At 47.7% G+C, this 18,902-nt stretch overlaps 1 protein-coding gene across 2 annotated transcripts in view; it reads right to left on the bottom strand.

Moving 5' to 3' along the window:
- clcn6 (chloride channel 6) overlaps positions 1-18,902 on the bottom strand; it is a 60,875-nt gene that overhangs the window by 25,305 nt on the left and 16,668 nt on the right. For both annotated transcript variants that reach the window (XM_067970153.1, XM_067970152.1), the window contains exons 8-18: positions 18,032-18,099; positions 16,755-16,813; positions 14,351-14,483; positions 13,422-13,535; positions 12,058-12,224; positions 11,363-11,483; positions 10,235-10,361; positions 9,737-9,890; positions 9,328-9,487; positions 7,046-7,152; positions 3,986-4,172 (exon numbers count right to left, since the gene is read on the bottom strand). In XM_067970153.1, coding sequence (XP_067826254.1) covers positions 3,986-4,172; positions 7,046-7,152; positions 9,328-9,487; positions 9,737-9,890; positions 10,235-10,361; positions 11,363-11,483; positions 12,058-12,224; positions 13,422-13,535; positions 14,351-14,483; positions 16,755-16,813; positions 18,032-18,099 — 1,397 coding nt within the window. The remainder of the gene's footprint in view (positions 1-3,985; positions 4,173-7,045; positions 7,153-9,327; positions 9,488-9,736; positions 9,891-10,234; positions 10,362-11,362; positions 11,484-12,057; positions 12,225-13,421; positions 13,536-14,350; positions 14,484-16,754; positions 16,814-18,031; positions 18,100-18,902) is intronic.

The following is an 18,902-nucleotide window of genomic DNA, read 5'->3' as shown; positions in this document are numbered from 1 at the left end:
TCCACATCATACTAAAATGGTACCAGGGATGAGGGACTTCAGTTGGGGGAAAGATGACAGAATCTGGGGTTGTTCACCTTAGAGCAGAGAAGGTTACGGGGAGATTTAATAGAGGTGTTCAAAATTCTGAATGGTTTTGAGAGTAAATAAGGAGAAACTGTTTCCAGTGGCAGAAGGGTCGGTAACCAGAGGACTCAGATTTAAAGTAATTGGCAAAAGAGCCAGAGACGACTAGGAAAACATTTTTTACGTAGCCATTTGTTCTGATCTGGAATGCGCTGCCTGAAAGGGTGGTGGAAGCAGATTCAATAATAATTTTCAAAAGGGAATTGGATAAATACTCGATGAGGAAAAATTTGCAGGGCTCTGGGGAAAGAGCAGGGGAATGGGACTAATTGTATAGCTCTACCAAAGAGCCGGTACAAGATATGATGGGCCGAACGGCTTCCTTCTGTGCTGTATGATTCTATGATAATTCTCCAACTGCTGCTCAGTCTGTCCCTACAAATGTGTAGTGCCCTGGGATGTTCTATTATGCTAAAGACACTGGGACAAAAATTAGGTACTTTAGTCTAGTTTTGATTCAGTGCCTATACCTTTAAACCAAGTTGCAGTACATAAGCAATTCAAAAAGCAACTGTAGTTGTGGCTCAGTGGGCAGCACTCTCGCCTCGGAGTCAGAAGGTCGTGGGTTCAAGTCCCTCTCAGGGACTTGAGCACATAATCTAGGCCTGAGGGAGTGATGCACTGTTGAAGGTTCCGTCTTTTGGATGTTAAACTGAGGCCCCTCAGGTGGATGCAAAAGATTCCACGGCACTATTCAAAGAAGAGCAGGGAGTTCTCCCCGGTGTCCTGCCCAATATTTATCCCTACAAAACAATATTTATCCCTACAATCCATCACTACAAAACAAAATATCTGGTCATTATCACATTGCTGTTTGTGACCCTGCTGTGTGCAAATTGACTGCCATGCCTCCTACGTTAAAACTGTGACTACGCTTCATTGGCTGTGAAGCATCTTGGGTCATCCTGAGGTGGTGAAAGGTGCTGTGTAAATGCAAGTTTTTTTTTCCTGTCTCAAACTTATTTTGATGTAATGTTGCAAGTTTTGTCAGTTCCAGGCTGGAGAGAGAAAGAGAGTTGAACAATACCTTGAGGTTGGTTCAATACAGATTTGACAGTTCTTTTTTAAATTTGAGTGATGGGATATTCAAAATCCAGGCAGTCCCAGTAACACTGTGCAAGAATATTCAAAGAACTATTCAAATCAAAGAGTCTCTTTGAAAATCTCGAAGAAACCAATTTGTTTGAAATTGCTGAAAAATTTTGAATTTCCATGTAACAGTTTCATTAGGTTTCTACAATGGTAAGAAATTCAATAAAAAGAAACTATCATTTATAAAAGATTAGCTGCAATCGTTTTATTTTGTCCACTGATTTAGGTGGAAGTAGATCTCCTGTAAATATATAACCATTAATATGCAAATATATAACCATATTTTGTAACTTCCTGATGGCTTGTTCATCTTGTGATCAGACTAGAGTAAGAGCTTAGTGAGCAATCGGGTAATTCCAGTTACTAAAGCAATTATCAGACGGGGTTTGCTGTTCATTTTCTGAGCACATTACTAAAAGTTTAGTTAAATCGTAAGGCACTGTCGAAGGGATGGGGTGTTGGGACTCACAGTGAGAGCGATGTAAGATACGAGAGCTGAAATAGTCTATGATAAGGGGCTTAGAAAAGACCAAAAAACATACCAGACACTACAAAAATCCAAGTTGTTGCTTGCGGTTGCTCACTAACAGGAGAAAAACAGTGAGGGACAGAAATCAAAGAAACTAAAATAATAAAGACCAAGACAAAATGACCACATCTACAGACACAAAAAGTGCAGGTAATTGCAGATGTCTGAACTTCAATTTGCAGAGAAAGGTTATAAAAACGTGCTCAGAGTAGATGAAAGGCGCACTCTGGTGGTTGCTGCCTGTACTGCGGAGAATTTGAAACATACAGGTTAATAAAAAACCATTGACACCAGAGCTTTAAACCTGGCAGAGTACGTTAGCGTGCGTGGTCAGCAGCCGCACACTGCCCTGCGGCCGGTCACTTCACATCTTGCAACTGTGGCTAGTAACAAGTCATTTGAAATAAACATTTATCCCTCAACCAACAGCACTAAAACAGATCATTTGGTAATTTATCTATTCGAGAAGAGTAGGTCATTCAGCCCCTCGAGCCTGCACCACCATTCAATTAGATCATGGCTGATCTGTATCTTAACTCCATTTACCTGCCTTGGTTCCATGTCCCTCGATACCCTGACCCAACAAAAATCTATCAAACCCAATTTTGAAATTTTCAATTGACCCCCAGCCTCAGCAGCTTTTTTTCTTCTAAACTCCAGTGTAAACAGGCCCAACTTGTCCAACCTTTCCTCAAAAGATAACCCCCCTCAACCCAGGAATCAGTCCAGTGAACCTTCTCTGAACCGCCTCCAAAGCAATTATGTGCTTTCTTAAATAAGGAGACCAAAACTGCACACAGTATTCTAGATGTGGTCTCACCAATGCCCTGTACAACTGTAGCAAAACATCTCTACTTTTATATTCCATTCCCCTTGCAATAAATGACAACATTCCATTTGCCTTCCTAATCACTTGCTCTACCTGCATACTAACTTTTTGTAATTCATCTACTAGGACACCCAGATCCCTCTGTACCTCAGAGTTCTGCAATCTCTCTCCATTTAAATAATATACTGCTTTTCTATTCCTCCTGCCAAAGTGGACAAGTTCACATTTTCCCATATAATTCTCCATCTGTCAATTTTTTGCCCACTCACTTAACCTATCGATATCCTTGTATTCTCTTGAATCTTCTTTATTCCTAAGCCTATTTTTCTTTATTTCTTAATTCTTTATTTCTAAGCCTAGTCTATGCAACCTGTCCTCATAATTTAACGTTGGTATCATTCTGGTAATATCTGTTTATAGGATCTTGCTGTGCACAAATTGGCTGCCGTGTTTCCTACTTTACAACAGTGTCAACGCTTCAAAAGTACTTCAATGGCTGTAAAGTGCTTTGAGGTTGTGAAAGGTGCAATATAAATGCAAGGCTTTTTTTTATTTTCTTCATTGCTCCACAACATAGGAGGCTGTGATTTGACCCGTTGGGGGGAATTTTAACCCTGCAGGACGTGCGGGAGAGGGGGGTTACATTTTTAAAAATGGGAAACCAGATGCCAACCCGCTGCAAATGCACCCACTTTCGGTTTAACCAGGGCTGGCGAGTAACCTGCTCGCGAGAGGCGGGTTGGTAATTAGTATATGTTAATGAGGCTGCGTGTCTCAGATTCTAGCAGCCATTTGGCCGCAGGCTGTGTTTCCCAGGGCTGAAGGGAGGCGAAATCTGCTGAATCCAGCAGGGAAATACTTTTCCAGCACTGCTTGTGGACCAGGAGGAGCAGGAGTGCATCCCCCCGGACCCCCAAGCCAACCTGCTGACCCACTCCCCGCCACCCCCCGGCTCCAACGGTTCCCCGGCTGCCTTGTACAGCAGGCTTTCCCACATGGCAGCCGACCTCTCAATCTGTCTGCCTGCTGTGCGGAAAACTAAAGTACAAAAATTCGAATGAGGCCTTGCCATTAAATTCGGCAGGACCTCGGCCTGTCCCATATTTCAGGGTTTCCCAGCTGCTGACAGTCGCGCCCGATCCTTCCCCGTCATTGTGTCTGTCAGCTCTTTGCTAGAACAATCTAAACCTAATCCCACTGCCTGGTTCTCTCTCCATAGCCCTTTATCTTATTCAGTTTCCCATTGCCATCCCACAGCCAGGGGTAGCCCTAGTCATCGCCTCAGACACTTTCAGGGACATACTCCAATTAGCTGAGAGGTGTCGTGCTCCACAGCATCGGAGCCCAGTTCTTATCACTTGAGCCGTGCTGTGTTCTGCTGCGTTGATATCACACGGGTGTAGATTTACCTTAAATTTAATGTTGTTGCTGATGAGGATGTTTCCCTTCATGAACTCCTTCTCATTCCCTCTGTTCTCCGTGACGACAGGGTATGCATGATGTGCTGTGGTGCGCAGAATACTGACCAGTGATTGGATTCGGGTGTGAGGATAGACATAGGTTAGATTTGGCTCCATGATATCACTGGCCGTCAGTCTGGGATTGAACATAAATATAATCAGACTCCAGTCTTTGCGATATGGTTTAGAAGTACTTTTATAGAAAATAGGAGCAAGAGTAGCCTATTAAGAAATATATCTATCTCCTTCTTGAATACATCTAATGACTTGGCCTCCACTGCCTCCTGTGGTAGAGAATTCCACAGGTTCACCACCCACTGAGTGAAGAAATTTCTCCTCATCTCTGTTCTAAATGGCATACCCCGTATCCTGAGACTGTGACCCCTGGTTCTGGACTCCCCAGCCATCGGGAACATCCTCCCTGCATCTAGTCTGTCTAGTCCTGTTAAAATTTTATATCTTTCGACGAGATCACCTCTCATTCTTCTAAACTCGTGAATATAGGTTAGTCGACCCAATCTCTCCTCATACGTCACTATGAACTATTAAACCTCTAGCGCATCAGCAAACACTAAAAGGGAGTCTCTCAACAGAAAAAGAAACAAGTGCTTGATTCAATTAATGGTGCAAGTTCCATTAAATATTTCAAGTGTTAATGAAGTAATGAATTGCAACGAAGCAGACCAGAAGGATTCAGTAAAGATGATGGATTTCGTATCTGAGAGGCAGTAGCCCTAGGTATTTCCAGACTGCTGCTCCATGCATATTTCTCTCTCAAACGCGAATCATCAACAACTTGTATTTATATAGCGCCTTTAATGTAGTAAAATGTCGCAAGGTGCATCACAGGAACGTTATCGAACAAAATTTGACACTGAACCACATAGGGAAATATTAGGACAGGTGACCAAAAGCTTGGTCAAAGAGGTGGGTTTTGAGGAGCGTCTTAGAATCATAGAAAGGTTACTGCCGGCTAAATGCACAAGCAATCCTGCTGGACCCACTCCACACCCTATTCCCGTAGCCCTGCAATTTTTTTCCCTTTCAAGTACTTATCCAGTTCCCTTTTGAAGGCCATGATTGAATCTGCCTCCACCACCCCCTCGGGCAGTGCATTCCAGATCCCAACCACTCGCTGTGTAAAATAGTTTTTCATGATGTCACTTTTGCTTCTTTTGCCAATCACCTTAAATCTGTGTCCTCTGGTTCTTGACCCTTCCGCCAATGGGAACAGTTTCTCTCTATCTACTCTGTCTAGACCCTTCATGATTTTGAATACCTCAATCAAATCTCCTCTCAACCTTCTCCGTTCCAAGGAGAACAACCCCAGCTTCTCCAGTCTATCCACGTAACTAAAGTCCCTCATCCCTGGAATCATTCTAGTAAATCTCTTCTGCACCCTCTCTAAGGCCTTCACATCTTTCCTAAAGTGCAGTGCCCAGAACTGGACACAATACTTTTATAAAGGTTCATCATGACTTCCTTGCCTCTATTTATAAAGCCCAGGACCCCGTATGTTTTTTTAACCGCTTGCTCAACCTGCCCTGCCACCCTCAGATCCCTCTGTTCTTGTAAACCCTTTTAGAATTGTGCCTTTTAGTTTATATTGCCTCTCCTCATTCTTCCTACTGAAATGTTTCACTGCATTTTTCTATGTTAAATTTCATCTGTCACGTGTCCGCCCATGCCACCAGCCTGTCTCTATCCTCTTGAAGTCTATTGCTATCATCCTCACTGTTCACTACCCTTCCGAGTTTTGTGTCATCTGCAAATTTTGAAATTGTGCCCTGTACACCCAAGTCCAAGTCATTAATATATATCAAGAAAAGCAGTGGCCCCAGCACCAACCCCTGGGGAACACCACTGTACGCCTCCCTCCAGTCCGAAAAACAACGGTAACCACTACTCTCTGCTTCCTGTTACTTAGCCAATTCTGTATCCATGCTACGACTGCCCCTTTTGTTCCATGGGCTTCAATCTTGATGACAAGCCTATTATGCGACACTTTATCAAATGCCTCTTGAAAGTCCATGTACAGCACATCAACTGCATTGTCCTCATCGACCCTCTCTGTTACCTCATCAAAAAACTCTATCAAGTTAGTTAAACACAATCTTTAACAAATCCGTGCTGGCTTTCCCTAATCAATCCACACTTGTCCAAGTGACTTAATTCTGTCCCGGATTATCGTTTCTAAAAGTTTCCCCACCACAGAGATTAAACTGACTGGCCTGTAGTTGCTGGGTTTATCCTCTTACCCTTTTTTGAACAAGGGTGTAACATTTGCAATTCTCCAGTCCTCTGGCACCACCCCGGTATCTAAGGATGTTTGGAAGATTATGGCCAGTACCTCCACAATTTCCACCCTTACTTCCCTCAGCAACCTAGGATGCATCCCATCCGGACCGAGTGAATTATTTACTTTAAGTACAGCTAGTCTCTCTAGTACCTCCTTTTTATCAATTTTTAGCCCATCCAGTATCTCAACGACATCATCTTTTACTGAGACTATGGCAGCATCTTCTTCCTTGGTAAAGACTGGTGCAAAGTACTCATTTAGTACCTCAGCCATGACCTCTGCCTCCATGAGTAGATCTCCTTTTTGGTCTCTAATCGGCCCCACCCCTCCTCTCACCACCCGTTTACTGTTTACATGCCTAGAGAAGACTTTTGGATTTCCTTTTATGTTGGCCACCAGTCTATTCCCATACTCTCTCTTTGCCCCTCTTATTTCCTTTTTCATTTCCCTCTGAACTTTCTATATAAGGTAATAGAGAGGGTAGATGAGGGCAAGAGTTGATGTGGTGTATATGGCATTTGATAAAGTGCCGCATAATAGAAAGTTAAAGGAGGAGAGGTAGAGAGGCATAGCGAGGGAATTCCAGAGCTTAGAGCTGGATTTCAAATTAAATCCAATCAATTGCTAACTGATTCATGGACAACACTGATCAATTATCTATCAGGAAGAGAGAGGGACCGCTGCGCAGTTCAGTAACGATAAATGCCTACTTATCCATTTCAGCCTCGGTCTCCCACTCGAGTAGCGGGACACCACGGAGCCCAACATGCAGGTCATAAAGCCCTTTATTGAAGAAATCACCCGTCCACTTGGCCACCTGGGGAAACACAGATAGGGGAGAGATGGAATTCTCTGATAAAAATGCACCTGGCAGCAACAGTCTAAGGCACTTAGCACCGTACAGCTATCAAATGTGACCTTTACCATGGCCCTTCGGCACTGTGAAGCACCTCACTGGGCAGTGAAACATCAGCTCTGGGTGCTCCAGCCGCTCGCAATTCAGAAAAAGTACAGCTGCAGTCGGAAGGGAATAAACTTAGACAATTCCTATTTAACCCCAGGAACACTTCACAAATCGTAGCTCATCCCAGAATGTCCCTTAGTCTTTTTTTTTTATTTTTTATTCGTTCACGGGATGTGGGCATCGCTGGCAAGGCCGGCATTTATTGCCCATCCCTAATTGCCCTCGAGAAGGTGGTGGTGAGCCGCCTTCTTGAACCGCTGCAGTCCGTGTGGTGACGGTTCTCCCACTGTGCTGTTAGGAAGGGAGTTCCAGGATTTTGACCCAGCGACAATGAAGGAACGGCGATATATTTCCAAGTCGGGATGGTGTGTGATTTGGAGGGGAACGTGCAGGTGGTGTTGTTCCCATGCGCCTGCTGCCCTTGTCCTTCTAGGTGGTAGAGGTCGCGGGTTTGGGAGGTGCTGTCGAAGAAGCCTTGGCGAGTTGCTGCAGTGCATCCTGTGGATGGTGCACACTGCAGCCACAGTGCGCCGGTGGTGAAGGGAGTGAATGTTTAGGGTGGTGGATGGGGTGCCAATCAAGCGGGCTGCTTTGTCCTGGATGGTGTCGAGCTTCTTGAGTGTTGTTGGAGCTGCACTCATCCAGGCAAGTGGAGAGTATTCCATCACACTCCTGACTTGTGCCTTGTAGATGGTGGAAAGGCTTTGGGGAGTCAGGAGGTGAGTCACTCGCCGCAGAATACCCAGCCTCTGACCTGCTCTCGTAGCCACAGTATTTATATGGCTGGTCCAGTTAAGTTTCTGGTCAATGGTGACCCCCAGGATGTTGATGGTGGGGGATTCGGCGATGGTAATGCTGTTGAATGTCAAGGGGAGGTGGTTAGACTCTCTCTTGTTGGAGATGGTCATTGCCTGGCACTTATCTGGCGCGAATGTTACTTGCCACTTATGAGCCCAAGCCTGGATGTTGTCCAGGTCTTGCTGCATGCGGGCTCGGACTGCTTCATTATCTGAGGGGTTGCGAATGGAACTGAACACTGTGCAGTCATCAGCGAACATCCCCATTTCTGACCTTATGATGGAGGGAAGATCATTGATGAAGCAGCTGAAGATGGTTGGGCCTAGGACACTGCCCTGAGGAACTCCTGCAGCAATGCCCTGGGCCTGAGATGATTGGCCTCCAACAACCACTACCATCTTCCTTTGTGCTAGGTATGACTCCAGCCACTGGAGAGTTTTCCCCCTGATTCCCATTGACTTCAATTTTACTAGGGCTCCTTGGTGCCACACTCGGTCAAATGCTGCCTTGATGTCAAGGGCAGTCACTCTCACCTCACCTGAGCATTTAACACAATAACTTCATGTTTATTAGCATTTCAGCGAGTGTGCACCCACAAGGGTCCACACACGCAACCGCGCCCCCCCCACACACGCAACCGCGCCCCCCCCACACACGCAACCGCGCCCCCCCCACACACGCAACCGCGCCCCCCCCACACACGCAACCGCGCCCCCCCACACACGCAACCGCGCCCCCCCACACACGCAACCGCGCCCCCCCACACACGCAACCGCGCCCCCCCACACACGCAACCGCGCCCCCCCACACACGCAACCGCGCCCCCCCACACACGCAACCGCGCCCCCCCACACACGCAACCGCGCCCCCCCACACACGCAACCGCGCCCCCCCCACACACGCAACCGCGCCCCCCCCACACACGCAACCGCGCCCCCCCCACACACGCAACCGCGCCCCCCCCACACACGCAACCGCGCCCCCCCCACACACGCAACCGCGCCCCCCCACACACGCAACCGCGCCCCCCCCACACACGCAACCGCGCCCCCCCACACACGCAACCGCGCCCCCCCACACACGCAACCGCGCCCCCCCACACACGCAACCGCGCCCCCCCACACACGCAACCGCGCCCCCCCACACACGCAACCGCGCCCCCCCACACACGCAACCGCGCCCCCACAGCCCCACACGCAACCGCGCCCCCACAGCCCCACACACACATACCATCAGTGTGACCATGATGGGCAATCCGTATGTGATTTCATTGGTTGATTCGATGAGAATAACGGTCAGGCTGATGGTCATACGGACCACCCCCCCAAGGAATGCAGCAGCTCCCACCAGAGCAAACGTCCCGGAATAGATGTGGGTCATTCCAATGTACCTGGGACAGATTAAAAAAATGTTAAAAGCTGTTACCAATATCCCCCCCACCCAAACTTTGCCATGTACCCCAGGCAAAACGCAGAATATCACGTTTGGTGACTGCTCCTTTGGACACGAATGTGATATAAAAATTGGCTTCCTGTCCACACTCACCAACATTCGCACAATCTCACAGACTAACGGCAGTCTCCCCCGGTGGAGAGAGGTTTGAAAACGATCACATTGAAATTATTCCCAAATCACTCACGTTTTCAGAATGTTTGCCACGAGCCGACCGTAGGCAGCTCCGCACAAGAGCGAGGGCACGAATAGCCCGCTGGGAACCGATACACCATACGTCCAACAGGCCAGAATAAAGTACAGAATCAAAAAAATGCTCAGAGTGACTGGACTGAAGGTTCCTGCAGAAAGAGAACATTAAACAGCTCAGACAATGAAAGAGCAAAAACCTTCAGCAGATCAAACAGTTTCACTAAAATCACAGGAATGTTGTGCATTGTGTGGGACAGGCTGAATGGACCAGCAGGTCATTGTCATATGTTTGAATATATGTCTGGACCAGTTAGACAATTACAGCAATCTGAATTGCTCAATCAGCCCAAATTGGAGAATCTGTTCTCCTGATTTGCGACTTAAAATGAGCGCTCTGCAGTGAGGGGCTTGGGGGAGGGGAACAGAGATTTACTGCATGCAACGGGAATGAATGCAAAAGGAACTGTATAAAACCAAACCTCCTCTGACTTACCGTCCTGGTGGAAGAGTTGGAGAATGGCAGTCTCTTGTGGGTTGAAGAACAGTGTAGCCATGTCATTGTAGGTTTGATTGGGACAGAAGAAGGTTTTGATGCTGGCATTCACATTCTCCTCAGATAGCTGAGGGAAAAATGCAAAGTACAATAAAATGCACTGCATAGCGATGAGGTTTGATTGATAGGGCACACGAGCTGTTGTATGTGAACCTGCAGCAACACTCTCAGACAGGCCCGTCACACACACCCATTGTAACACTCACAGACAGGCCCGTTACACACACACACCCATTGTAACACTCACAGACAGGCCCGGCACACGCACACACCCATTGTAACACTCACAGACAGGCCCGTTACACACACACACCCATTGTAACACTCACAGACAGGCCCGGCACACGCACACACCCATTGTAACACTCACAGACAGGCCCGTTACACACACACACCCATTGTAACACTCACAGACAGGCCCGGCACACACACACACCCATTGTAACACTCACACACAGGCCCGTTACACACACACACCCATTGTAACACTCACAGACAGGCCCGTCACACACACACACCCATTGTAACACTCACACACAGGCCCGTCACACACACACACCCATTGTAACACTCACAGACAGGCCCGTCACACACACCCATCGTAACACTCACAGACAGGCCCGTCACACACACCCATCGTAACACTCAGTGAATGGGGCAGAGTCTAACTATCAGGGACGGCTGGAACGAGCCCATCTCTCACCACCACACTGACACACAGCAAAACATTTGAAAGGACCAACGTGAACAGATCAGTGAATTCAGGTCATTTCTCACACAGCTACTGATCTCAATATAGAAAAACAAAGTCTTTTTAAATATTAAACAGGATTTATTTTTAAAAAGCTGAAAAATGTCAAACTTGGAAACTTACAATTGGACTAGGATTAAATTGTTTGGACCAAATTTTCTGTCTCTCTCATCCCGCACAGGATTTCTGTATCAGTCCTGCTCGGCATTAGGAATTGTTCAGGACCCCACCCCCTCAACCCCCGCCCACACAACCCCCAAACCCCCGAGTGAAATCACCTCCGGCGATTGTGACAGAGTGTCTTGTGACACACTCACCTGTAGTGTTGTGTTATTGCTGTGTGTTTGCGAGCGGATCTCACGACATTCTCCTAGTGTCATGGAGGCAATAAATATTACCATCGTTGTCACCATAGCAACAAGCAGACTCTCAAGGACCCTGAGGACAGTGAGATAGAGACAACAGTGATACACAACCAACAATATCACATTTCAAATTAAACAGAACATATGTGGACATGATAAGCCTCACTGTTACAGGCAGGTTGCACCCAATAGTTGAGGTGTTTGCATTACTGGGACAGGATTTGAAGTGATAAGCAGGATATACCAAGTCTACACCCAGCTCCCAGAGTGGTCTGCGTAGTGTGTCTGACCACAGCCAGGTACAGTTTACGAGGGGTGCGGGGGTGGGAGAAAATCAGCTAGAGCTCCTAGTCCTGATCTGGTGACGCAGGCGGGAAAAAATATTTTGAACATTGGTTGAGGCCAGAATTGGACTCAGCTGTGATGCCCCTCATGTCGAATAGCCTGCTGACACTCACCGTGTATATTCACATATAAAGAACGACCACTTGCGTGAGGCACCCGTGGAACTATAACCCAGCCAGAGTCAACGCGATCAGGAGAGATGGAAAAAAGATTGGTAGCTTAAAAATTAGCATTATCAGAATTTAAGCTGCGGATGTTGTGAGTTTGAGAGGCCCTTTCTCAGCCTCACTCCGCTCTCTTACCGGACAAACTTGGCCTTGGGGTGCACGTTGCGCATGCGATACTTGGCCAGCCTCCTATTCAGACAGTTAAAAATTGCTCCCAGGAGTCCGCCAATCACACCCATGATGATGAAGAAGGCCAGGTCCACCGCTGTCCATAAGTGACACTTCTTGTCTCCATCTGCACACTAACACACAATGACATCAGCAACCTGTCTCAAGACTGACTTAAACCAAGAACTACTAAACCCCCAGACCCTGCCTGATCCGGCCGCCGTAGGCACTGGGGACTTCACAAGAGGCTTATCAAATGCCCGAGTGTTACAGCGGGAGATGTACATCAGAACTTTGCAAGGGGAAGTTCACAGAAACGCCTGCAAGTCCCGGCCACAGGGCAGAGACTTGAAACAGCTAACGGTCGGGCTCAGCCTGAACATCCAGCTGTGGAGGAGGGGGGCGGGAGCGAGAAACAGACAGAGCAAGAAAGAGCAAGCTACACAGAGAGCTGCAGAGAAAGCGAGTGTGTGCCACAGCCAGGCAGCCGGAGCGCAAGCGCCCACCACGGACAGGCTGTTTCTCCGCCTCAGGCAGGGAGCGACATACAGATAGAGAGAGCCAACCACACAGACCGGGGTTGGGGGAGAGACAGAGAGCCACAGAGGATAGAAATGTAACTTGCGTTTATATAGCACGTTTCATGACCACAAGACATCCCAAATCGTTTACAGCCAATTAAATACTTTTCAAGTGTAGTCACTGTTGTAATGTTGCAGTCAATTTGCACACAGCAAGATCCCAAACAGCAGTGAGATAAATGACCAGATAATCTGTTTTTAGTGCCGTTTGTGGTGGACAGGACTCCGGAAAAACTACCCTTCTCGTAAGGAGCCATAGGCTCTTATATGTCCACCTGAGAGGGCAGACGGGGCCACGATTTAAAGTGTCACGTGAAATACGGCACCTCCGATAGTGCAGCGGTCCCTCAGTACTGCACTGGGAGAATTGACTGAGATTTTATGGTCAAGTCCCTGGAGTTGGATGCGAACTCACAACCTGCTGACTCATAGGTGAGAGTGCTTCCACTGAGCTAAGTCAGTTTTCATAAGTCTAAATTTTCAAACAATAAGGAAAGTTAACTTCTAATAATTGTGCAACTGATCTGTAACAGTAACTATTACTAAATTAGCCATACATCGGAACAAATAACCTCACTTTTGTCACACTAGGGAATCTTTAATAACGATGCTGAGCTCTGCCCGTGGACATCGAAACTTCTGGACATTTCCCTCCAGTCCAGCTCAAGCACCTCAAAATTATTAGTATTTGTTTTTTCAGATAAGGTTGTTAAGGCTGTTACAGAAAGCGTCATCAAATCTACAGAATACCTTGAACTCGCCGAAGTTGAGCAGCCCAGGCAGCTGGAAGGAACCCCAGCTCCCATAGCGAATCCCCGAGCGGAACAAATTCAGCGTGAAAGTGGCTGACATTGAACAGAAGAGCTGGAAAAGAGCAGAGCGGAAACAAATCAAATGACAGAATCACAACCCCCAGCCCACAGCTCCCCTTCACCCCAAATACTGCACCACCCCACACACAGCTCCCCCTCACCCCAAATACTGCACCACCCCACACACAGCTCCCCCCTCACCCCAAATACTGCACCACCCCACACACAGCTCCCCCTCACCCCAAATACTGCACCACCCCACACACAGCTCCCCCCTCACCCCAAATACTGCACCACCCCACACACAGCTCCCCCTTCACCCCAAATACTGCACCACCCCACACACAGCTCCCCCTCACCCCAAATACTGCACCACCCCACACACAGCTCCCCCTCACCCCAAATACTGCACCACCCCACACACAGCTCCCCCCTCACCCCAAATACTGCACCACCCCACACACAGCTCCCCCTCACCCCAAATACTGCACCACCCCACACACAGCTCCCCTTCACCCCAAATACTGCACCACCCCACACACAGCTCCCCCTCACCCCAAATACTGCACCACCCCACACACAGCTCCATCCTCACCCCCACCCCAAATACTGCACCACCCCACACACAGCTCCCCTCACCCCAAATACTGCACCACCCCACACACAGCTCCCCCTCACCCCAAATACTGCACCACCCCACACACAGCTCCATCCTCACCCCCACCCCAAACACTGCAACACCCCACACACAGCTCCCCCCGGGCAAAACACTGCAACACCCCACACATAGGCCCTTCCCTCACCACTGCTGTTAGCGATTAACGCCTTCCCTCACCACTGCTGTTAGCGATTAACGCCTTTACTCACCACTTTCCAGGTTAGCTCCTGGTTCCAGAATGAGGATCCCTCCTCCAGACTGAACAACGTCCCTCCGATCGGAGCCCCAAATGCTGCTGCAACTCCCGCTGCTGCCCCTGCCGACACAAAGTCTCGCTTGTCCCTGTCAACCCAACAGATCCTCTGAGTTACCATGTCATAGAACAGGGCTGCTGCAAACAAAACCAAGAGCCAAGGCCCCAGCAGCTGAAATAAAACAAGTTGAAGATTTTCCCAGCTCCTGGACACCTAACAGCACACAACAATCTGATCCTGGATTGAATATTCACACTCAAAGACCCTCCCCTCCTCCATTAAACAGTTACAGTCTGAAGCGGCCGGAAAGGACAATCATTGCATTTTAATAACCGGTCACCGTATGAAGGTGGGAGCTGAAAGAGGTGGGTGTGCAGTATTACACACTTCTCTCATGAAAGGAGAGATTCCAATTATCTCTCAAGGATTTAGCATCAAACCGGGAATTAGAAAATGCCAGTATTTTTTAAGGTGTTGTTCAGTGATTGTTTCCTTCGGTCTCCCTGAGCCCATAAATAACTGGCTCAGAGAGCGGGTGCAATCTGCTGCCAGGTTCCTGCCAGTGATACTGTGAATTCAGCCACTAAAAGATGCCTGAGACGGACCAAGGCCGATCCTACCTCCCAGTGGAGGTTCTGGCTTCGCCCTGTCCCTGCAATGGAGGCCGTGCAGTTCAGTGTGCGCAGAATCACTACTTCCCATTATATTCACAATTTTCAAAATGCTTTTTGAGCGGGAGGCCCACCCCTCCCCCTGCACACGGGGCGCTCCCCCCTCCCCCGCCATACATGGTTATTTGCCCAACACTGTACACCCAGTGCACAGACTCCACAGCAGAACTGACCGCTGTTCCACAGAATGTAGCTAAGATCCTCCATATTCATGAAATGATGCAGTAAAGTGCTGTCTCTACTGTTCAGTTTCCAAACACATCGGCCCAGCTCGCTCTGCATTTGCCATAGAACGCCAAATTATTTCCTTCAAAATTCTCCTTCTAAAACCATCATGAATCAATATGCTGACTACATTTTTTTTATTCATTCATGGGATGTGGGCGTCGCTGGCGAGGCCAGTATTTATTGCCCATCCCTAATTGCCCTTGAGAAGGTGGTGGTGAGCCGCCTTCTTGAACCGCTGCAGTCCGTGTGGTGAAGGTTCTCCCACAGTGCTGTTAGGAAGGGAGTTCCAGGATTTTGACCCAGCGATGATGAAGGAACGGCGATATATTTCCAAGTCGGGATGGTGTGTGACTTGGAGGGGAACGTGCAGGTGGTGTTGTTCCCATGTGCCTGCTGCCCTTGTCCTTCTAGGTGGTAGAGGTCACGGGTTTGGGAGGTGCTGTCGAAGAAGCCTTGGCGAGTTACTGCAGTGCATCCTGTGGATGGTACACACTGCAGCCACGGTGCGCCAGTGGTGAAGGGAGTGAATGTTTAGGGTGGTGGATGGGGTGCCAATCAAGCGGGTTGCTTTGACCTGGATGGTGTCGAGCTTCTTGAGTGTTGTTGGAGCTGCACTCATCCAAGCAAATGGAGAGTATTCCATCACACTCCTGACTTGTGCCATGTAGATAGTGGAAAGGCTTTGGGGAGTTAGGAGGTGAGTCACTCGCCACAGAATACCCAGCCTCTGACCTGCTCTTGTAGCCACAGTATTTATGTGGCTGGTCCAGTTAAGTTTCTGGTCAATGGTGACCCCCAGGATGTTGATTGTGGGGAATTTGGTGATGGCAATGCCGTTGAATGTCAAGGGGAGGTGGTTAGATTCTCTCTTGTTGGAAATGGTCATTGCCTGGCACTTGTTTGGTAACACATCAGTTAAAAGATTAACAGGGCCACTGATTTACAGCAACCGATTAAGTCAGACTTGCTTTTACTCTATGGGATTCCCGGTACTTTCAAAATCAAGTACCACAAACCCTGTCCAGTTTTCCCACAAGCCAGTGGCCTTGGTAACAACCCTTCAAGGCTGCAGCATTCAGCACCAAACATAAAACATCAAATTTTCATTTCACGTTTGTTACCCTGAACGCAATAAATTAATAAATCATTACTTGATCCTTGGTTCTGGATATTTTTTCCAGTGTTGTTTTCATAAAATTCATTTTCATACATTTAACAAAACTCAGCTTTACACAACTGTAGAGACAGAAGCGAGCAGGATGTTCAGCTATTTCAAATTGTCTTGGTCCTCAAATGATTAATAAGCATTTGAATGCACAAGAATGAAATGAAATGATTGAGCTTCCAATAACAATTATAAACGACAGACGGTTTTGTGGCTCTGAAAATTTAAACTGACAGAACAGAAGCTGATTACATTTCAGTAAAATCCAGGATTTAGAGATGCGAATGGTTCCTACCTGTCACTGCGGAAATATGGGAAGTTGAACTGGATCTTGTGGAAAGTGATGCTCTGAAACTATTCCAGAAGGAGGTAAAAACGCAGAGTCAAACACAAAGCCAAACGCTGCAACACACACCCAGTCACCCCCCACCCCGACCATGCTCTTTCACCCACTCTGGAAAACAGGAAAGAACAGGCTAACACTGGAACCTTCCGAATCACTAATGTTGCGTTCCCAAGTTCATTTGGTAATAGCCAGTGCGCTGCCTGCATCCTGGGACTCCCACATTGAACACGACACTTACAGCATTAACTCAGCTAAAGGCAGGAACAAAGAAGGACACTGCACCCATTCCCACTAACACACTCTTACTGTTACAGATTTTTTATTTTCATCCAGAAGTTTATATAAAACTCCTCAATCTCACACCTTCAGACTGTAAGCACTCCCCTTTCTACCAACTATTCCACTACATGATGTCATGAGCTGGACTGACAACAGAAGGAGTGGGAGATTCAACACGACATCATCAGCGAACAGCCGGTTAAGAGTTGGGGGAGAGAAGTATGAACAGACGGAAAACTGAAGGATATAAATCCTTAAATTTAAGAGCTATTTTTGCCCTCTTCTCCAAAACTCAATGACTTGTGCTGGGGTTGGGACTCCGCAGGTGATGCCTCACACACTCAGCCATTCTTCACACGAGTCTGGTCAGTGAGTGTCGGCAGGTTATTGAGGTTTCAAGGTCATCACAGCCGAGCGCGATCATGTACACACGCACATGAACCACACCCCAACACCACACACCTACAAATCAGTTGGGCCGAATGGCCTCTTTCTGTGCTGTGGACTCAGTGTAATGTAACTCAATGTAACACACACACCCAAACCAGGAGTCATGGGAACAAAAGCCCCGAATGATTTCTTCCCCCCCTCTCCAACCCAGGGCTGCTGAAACCAACTGTAGTTTTGCCAAGATCAGATAACTGAGCACAGACCCGGCTCAGTACCACACTGGACAAGTTACCCACACAAACCAGGAGGGCTATTTCAAGCCAAAGATCCAGTACAATTCATTGTCAACACCAGGCAAGATGTGTATCTGGTTTTCACGGTGGGGGGCACCGGGTAATGTGACTTTATGTAATTATTTTATACAAATTGATATTTTAAACTTCAGCAATAGAACCGAAAGAACATCAAGAATAACTAACCCAATGATTTGGAGGCACAAACAGCCATATCCCAAATGCAGATACTGCATTCAGTCACCACTGGCTCCACTCACTCACCTGGGGTAGACCAGCTCCCACCACTGCACCACTGTGAATCATTGGGCCTTCCTTCCCCACAAATAGTCCTGTAAAACAAAGTGACATTAAAGTTTGTTCAGGGAGCGCTAGACGCTGCCAGAGACAGCTGAGTGGGAGAGCAGGGCGCTCTGTATGGTTAAAGGCACCATCCACTGGCAAGTAAACAGCCTCACACCAAGAACAGTGAATCAACAGTACAGGAGACCAGATGGCCTCCGGCAGTAGGGAAACCTAGAAAATGCTGTTCCTGCTACACTCCAGGGACCCATGACCATTTAAAACCCTCTGCATTTCCACATAGAGCTCCCAGGTCTGATAAAAACAATTCTGTGTCAGCGATGCCTACAAACTAGAAAAGCATGCAATGTATTGATAGACTATTTTAAATAGCAACATGCATTAAAATGTACCTCAGCTTGAAAATAGTTTCCTGTTCAGTTTACACATGGCACACAGAATGCGAGACTCAGTGGAAGGAATCAGACCTTTATTATGGGACTGTAGAGTCGCGCGGTGCAGAGAAAGTAAAACGCAACCATCACAACTTGGCGGCTCCATCACAGGTGCTCCTGTTATCATTTGTATTTAATGTCTTTAAAATTGAACTGGCATCTAACTGGGCACACCACAATAAACAAACTGCAGAGACGTGTGGGCATAAACAGTTATTCCCTCTTCCACTGTCAGGTCCACTGACAGTGGCAGAGGGAATAACTGAACAGAGGAGTCGCACCGACAGTGGCAGAGGGAATAACTGAACAGAGGAGTCGCACCGACAGTGGCAGAGGGAATAACTGAACAGAGGAGTCGCACCGACAGTGGCAGAGGGAATAACTGAACAGAGGAGTCG

This window comes from Heptranchias perlo, chromosome 32 (assembly GCF_035084215.1).
Source record: "Heptranchias perlo isolate sHepPer1 chromosome 32, sHepPer1.hap1, whole genome shotgun sequence".
Classification (NCBI taxonomy): domain Eukaryota; kingdom Metazoa; phylum Chordata; class Chondrichthyes; order Hexanchiformes; family Hexanchidae; genus Heptranchias; species Heptranchias perlo.
This window is presented reverse-complemented; position numbering and strand designations above follow the sequence as displayed.